Source organism: Chiloscyllium plagiosum, unplaced genomic scaffold (assembly GCF_004010195.1).
Source record: "Chiloscyllium plagiosum isolate BGI_BamShark_2017 unplaced genomic scaffold, ASM401019v2 scaf_10946, whole genome shotgun sequence".
NCBI classification, from domain to species: domain Eukaryota; kingdom Metazoa; phylum Chordata; class Chondrichthyes; order Orectolobiformes; family Hemiscylliidae; genus Chiloscyllium; species Chiloscyllium plagiosum.
Window position 1 is genome coordinate 2,779 of NW_025204151.1, and position 6,341 is coordinate 9,119.

The window sequence follows — 6,341 nt, forward strand, 5'->3', positions numbered from 1 at the left end:
GACAATGTCCCCACCTCTTATGCCTGGATTCAAGTCCCAACTTTTTCAAAGGTGTGTTTTAGTACAACACACTATTTGTCTGGGTAGGTTGATATAAAAACATGCATGTACTACAATCCTGGTCAAAGAGACCATTAAGGTGTGATCTACCTTTTAAGTAGATAATCCTTAACCTCCTTTGTTATTTTCTAATCGACCCGATTTAATTCTTCGAGGTTGCAATTTTGGGTTTGTGCCTCTTTCAAGAAAGATTCAGACACTTTGAGTTTAAGCTGACCTTCACTGTGCCAACTTTCGTTCGTATCCAGGTAACAATACAGCACTAGTCTGTGTGCTGATGTGCACGGTGGATTACACCATGATATTCCATGTCAATCTCAAGGTTCTCTTACATGTGCACACTATCATTTCTGGGAGGGTTGATTAGTGGAATTGCATCTACTCTGAGGTGCAATCCAGCAACACCTTTGAAGTTACCTCTGATGTTGCTTCCGTCAGGGTTCAATTCCTGTAAACCCTAATTGGATGTTTCTGCTGAGATTGCCATTTCATTCCTTTTTCATTGAGGAGATAAGGCCTTCGTAGGTGAGGTCAGCAGTTATTCCTCACCCTAACTTCCCTTGAGAAGAAGGCGATGAGCTGCCTTCTTGAACCACTACAGTCCATTTGCCAGATTTGATGAGCTTCTCTAGCACTTTCTGCCTTTGACATATTCTTGTGTTGTGTTCTTTCACACAGAATTACCATTTCCACACTGGATTAGTAAATAGCTGTCAGAGAATTGAGCCCAATAGATCAGAGTCCACAAATGAGGAACAAATGAAATTGACAAGCGATTTATTAAACAAAGTGATATCACAGAAGAGAAATTAACCAGGCTGACACAGAACTGATTCTCTGCACAGATGGCATGTTTATAGGGTTACAACACAAAGGTGATCATTGTAAAGCAGTTCCAATACAATGGTGAAAATTGTAAAGAGATTAAAACAAGAATAAACTGAATGGAAGTTAATCAAGCGGCCTGCAGTAACAATTCATTTGTACTTGGCACAGGAGATCCCAGCCATCTCCATGAGTAGGTGAGAATGCCTTCTGGAGGATTCTTCACTGTATTTCCCATCCACACGAATATGTGTAAATGTCCCTTCTCCTGGCATTCAGGTGTGTCCATTGTGTTCCTCCTGAGAGCAAAGTCTTCCAGGGTCTCTCAGTCTGCCTTTTGTTCATGCGGTATTTGGCTTCAAAAGGAAAGGATTCTGGATCAGTGGTGCTGGAAGAGCACAGCAGTTCAGGCAGCATCCGACGAGCAGCAAAATCGACGTTTCGGGCAAAAGCCCTTCATCAGGAATAAAGACAGAGAGCCTGAAGTGTGGAGAGATAAGCTAGAGGAGGGTGGAGTAGCACGACTACTTTCTCCCCACCCCCACCCTCCTCTAGCTTATCTCTCCATGCTTCAGGCTCTCTGCCTTTATTCCTGATGAAGGGCTTTTGCCCGAAACGTCGATTTTGCTGCTCGTCGGATGCTGCCTGAACTGCTGTGCTCTTCCAGCACCACTGATCCAGAAATTACCCATAGTGCCCAGGGATATGCAGGTTAGGGTGGATTGGCCATGCTAAATTACCCATAGTGCCCAGGGATGTGTAGGTTAGGTGCGTTAGTCAGGGGTAAATGTAGAATAATGGTAGGGGGGAATGGGTCTGGGTGGGATACTCTTCTGAGGGTCGGTGTGGACTTGATGGGCCGAAGGGCCTGTTTCCACACTGTGTGGGGCTTCTATGATTCTATTGAGCTGAAAATGTGTTGCTGGAAATGCGCAGCAGGTCAGGCAGCATCCAAGGAACAGGAGAATCGGCGTTTCAGGCATAAGCCCTTCTTCAGCTCTGATCTGCAGCCCTCACTTTCTCCTCTATGATTCTATTGAAACAGACAACGGCACGTGGGAAATGTGAAGAGGCTGTTTTCCCCCCCCTGCCTTGTGTGGGATAGTCTAGGACCGGGGTGGGGGTGTCATCTCAGAGTGTGGGGGTCGTCTGTTGAAGACAGAGACGGGGATTGGTGGTGCGGGGGGCACGTCCCATGAGCTGGCAGGATCCGGAGATTGGGATTCAGCCGCGTCTCCTTTCCTCCCGCTTCCGCTTTCGACGTACGAGGACGTAGAGGAAAAAGCTTTGCTTGTAGGCCAGATTGTCGCACGCGAGGGCGCACAGGTCGTGGGGGGGGAAGGGAGTGAATGTCAGGAATTCTCACAGGGAGTGACAGAGGCTAAATCAATGCAAGTATTCACAGAGGAGGTGGGTATATTATTTTTGAGGATCTCGCGTGGAGGAAAGGGGGGGGACCGGGGTGGGGTCTAGTTGGTGCGCGCGGAGCTTGTGGGAAATCGCTTCTGCCCCGTTCCCACTCGCCAGAAGGGAGCGGGCAGGCTTTGACAGGGCCGAACGGCCTGCTCCCGTTTCCCTCGTCCTGGCGGGGGCAGGGGTATATCGCTGCCGTCACCGCTCCCGGCACCAGGGACAGGCCGGCGGAATTGGGTTTACCTGGGTTTGCCCCCCCCCCCCACCATGCTCGCAGAGGGGCTTCGGTGGTGGGGGGGGGGGAGGGGGGAGGAGAGCTGACAACAATGCTCTCCCATCGAGTCCAGGCGGTGCGGAGGAGAGGGCTGTACTGCAGTGGGGTGGGGGGGGGGGGGTTCAGTTTGTTTGGGGAGCCCAGAGACATTGTTCTCCTAAAGGCAATGAACCTCACTGTGGGGGAGGGGGGGAAAGGTACCTCTCTCAAACATTCTGCCTGTCATTCTCTCTCCCCTTTCTTCTTTTTCTCTGTCTCGCTGTCGCTCGCTCTCTGTCGCTCTCTGTCGCTCTGTCTCTGTCCCCTGTGTTTTTCTCTCTCTCTTTCTCTCAGTCTCCCCTTCGTCATTCTTTCTCTCTCTCTCCCTGTGTTTCTCTGTGTCTGTCTCTCTCTCTCTCTCTCTCTCTGTCTCTTCCCCCGCCTTCATCTTTCTTTCTCTTTCTCTCTCTCTGTCCCTCCCTGTCCCCAGCTCTCCCTACCCCCTTCCGCCCTGAGCGGGGAGCCGCCTGATGAGCTGTTGTTCTGTTTTCCCCCAGCTTCCTGACTCCGTGCCGTGACTGTGATCGGTGAGGGCCTGTGGACTCCAGGCCGAGGGATGGCGGAGCAGCCACTGGCCAAGATGGTGGAGATCGCGGTGCGGGAATTCACTTCAGAAGCTGACTGTACGTGATGGTCCCTCTTCCGCTCCCTTTCCCTGCTTCCCCCCTCTCCAACCAGACCCGTTTCCCCATTCACGCCAATGTGTGATATTACACACATCGAACCATTTGGCCCAGCGGCTTTAGGCTGGGCTTTCTCCACACCAGCTCCCTCTCCTCCCATTTCCTCTCCATTTCAAAATACATCCACACTGACCCTCTGCAGAGCAGCCCATCCAGACCCATCCCCTATCCCTAGAACCCTGCCTTTCCCACAGCTAACCCAAACAGCTTGTACGTCCTTAGGCACTATGGGTAATTTAGCACGGCCAATCTACCCTAACCTGCACATCCCTCGGCACTATGGATAATTTAGCACGGCCAATCTACCCTAACCTGCACATCCCTGGGCACTATGGGTAATTTAGCACAGCCAATCCACCATAACCTGCACATCCCTGGGCACTATGGGTAATTTAGCACGGCCAATCCATCCTAACCTTCACATCTTTGGGGACTGTGGGTAATTTAGCATGGCCAATCCACCCTAACCTGCACATCCCTGGGCACTATAGCCGTGCTAAATTACCCAATCCACCATAACCTGTACATCTTTCGACTGAGAGGAAACTGGAGCAGACACAGGGTTAGAATGTGCAAATCCCCACACTGACAGGCTGGAATTAAACCTGGGTCCCGGGCGCCGTGTGGCAGCAGTGCTAACCACTGAGCCACCACGGCCCTTTTGAGGGAAGGAATTCTGCCATGCTTATCCGGTCTGGGCGTCCACACCCTACAGCCACGTAATTGACTCCTAACTACCCTCTGAAATGGTCAAACAAGTCACTCCGTTCACTGGGGAGGGTGGCCAACGGATGCTGACCCAATTAACAAGGTCCTCAGGCCTGACAAGCTGAGACTTGGCATCTGCTACTTTAACAAGGGGGCCCAGATCTTGCTGAAAAGGCCGCCATTCAGCCCATCAAGTCCATTGGCTTCCCATTCACTCCCATTGGACACAATCCCAATGGACCCCAAACCCACTTCCCATTCACTGAGTAAAGTAATCCCTGTCAGCCATGCCAGTGCGTTGAGCATCTCCCGTGGATGTCTCGCTGTAAACCGCTCCAGCGAGCTGACCACCCTTCCTGTTGTGTCCGAGTGACGGTGTTCCTACTTTTGCCCAACAGCAGTGCAAAGCCCCCAAACCCTGGAGGACGAGGACTCCAATCCCTTGGGAAAGCGTCGGAGGGTGGAAGTGGAACCTGGGGATATGGAAGAGGACAATATTCAGGTAGGAGATTGTGAATCCCCTGCGCGCACGGGCGTGTGTGTGTGCGCGTGTGTGTGAGAGAGGGACACTGTGTGTGCCTGCGTGTCCCCTTCCGTGGGCCTGTGCTGTCAGTCAGCTGCAGTCTCTGAACAGGCAGGTGGTGCAGGCGACTGGGGAAGGTCACGTGTCGTGCACAGATCCACCACCCTTCAGGATCGAGTCCACCCTTGGAAGGAAGAGGGGAGGAATGAAAGTCTCCCCTCACCTGCTCACCATCACGTCATCATTCCAAACCTCCACCGCCACGACTCGTACTGAGGGAGTCCATCTAAGGTTTACCAACCTGATTCCCCGGATGGCAGGGCTGACTGATGGAGACAGACTGGAGTGACTGGGCTCGTACTCGCTGGAATTTAGCACACCAAAGGGCCGGGGATCTTATTAGAAACGTGTTAAATCCTGATGGGACTGGATGGTGGCTCAGTGGTTTATGTCACTGCCTCTCAGTGCCAAGGACCTGTGTTCGATCCCAGCCTCTGGCAACTGTCTGTGTCGAGTTTGCATGTTCTCCCTGTGTCTGCGTGGGTTTCCTCCCACAGTCCAAAGAGGTGCAGGTTAGGGTGGATTGGCCATGCTAAATTACCCATAGTGCCCAGGGATGTGGAGGTTGGAGTGGATTGGCCATGCTAAATTACCCATAGTGCCCAGGGATGTGCAGGTTAGGGTGGATTGGCCGTGCTAAATTGCCCTGTAGAGTTCAGGGATGTGCAGGTTAGGTGCATTAATCGGGGGCAATAGTGGTAGGTGAATGGGTCTGGGTGGGTTACTCTTCAGAGGATCAGTGTGGACTGGTTGGGCAAAAGGGCCTGTTTCCACACTGTGGGAATTCTATGGATAGGCTGGATGCGGGAAGAATGTTCCTGATATTGGAGAGTGGGAAGTCCAGAACTCGGGGTTGTGGTTTTGGAATAAAGGGGTAAAATAAATTCAAGACTGGGCACTATGGGTAATTTAGCACAGCCAATCCACCCTAACCTGCACATCCCTGGGCACTATGGGTAATTTAGCACGGCCAATCCCCCCCTAACCTGCACATCTTTGGACTGTGGGCGCATCGAGAGGAAACCCAAGGGTGGGGGGAGGAGAATGTATAAACTCCCCACAGACAGTTGGAATTGAACCCGTGAGGGTTCCCTGGCGCCATGAGGTAGCGGCACTAACCACTGAGCCACTGTGCCTCCCAGGGAATTCTAGAAGCTTTTTAAAATCGGGTGTCACCCTGAGGGATTGGAGAAGCGCAGAGGTCTCGGAGATGAAATGGTGAGCTGTACTCTGACCCCGATGAGACACTGGGAGCAGACATTGGCCATTCAGCACGTCGGGTCTGCTCCACCCGTTCGGCCAGAAGCCAGTGGTCGCGATTGTCCTTGCTCCCACTCCCCACCCCCACCCCCACCACCGTAACCCTCGCTCCTCCGATTAGTCGCTGCCCCCTGTCCGAAGGGGGGCTTTCGGGGGAGTGGGGGAGAGAGCGAGCTCGGGGCTCGCAGGGATATTGCCCCCACCGCTAACCGGTCTCCCGCCCCACTCTCCTGTCTCCTGCAGACCCTCCTGTACGCTGCCAGCAAGACGCTGTGCTTGCGGCTGGACGCCATTGAGGCCCACCTCAACTCCATGGAGGACAAGTGCAAGTGTCTGAGAGCCAAGGTGGATCTGCTGGCCGGACAGAACTCCGGGCGGAGCGGCCCGGGAGAGAGGACCCCCGGGGACAGACACAGGCCAGGCCTGGCAAGGTAGGGCGGGGGGCTCTGTGTGGGGAGCGTGTGCTCAGTCATGGATAATATGTTGTTGCTGAGAA

General features: G+C 53.1%; 1 protein-coding gene across 2 annotated transcripts in view; it reads left to right on the forward strand.

Moving 5' to 3' along the window:
* LOC122546352 (protein BANP-like) overlaps positions 1-6,308 on the forward strand; it is an 8,940-nt gene extending 2,632 nt beyond the window's left edge. Inside the window, exons 2-4 of one of the 2 annotated variants that reach the window (XM_043685091.1) lie at positions 3,109-3,234; positions 4,401-4,504; positions 6,089-6,308. In XM_043685091.1, coding sequence (XP_043541026.1) covers positions 3,168-3,234; positions 4,401-4,504; positions 6,089-6,280 — 363 coding nt within the window. In that variant the 5' untranslated portion in view covers positions 3,109-3,167 and the 3' untranslated portion in view covers positions 6,281-6,308. The remainder of the gene's footprint in view (positions 1-3,108; positions 3,235-4,400; positions 4,505-6,088) is intronic. The other variant, XM_043685092.1, reaches the window with a different exon arrangement.
* Positions 6,309-6,341: the final 33 nt, after the last annotated feature.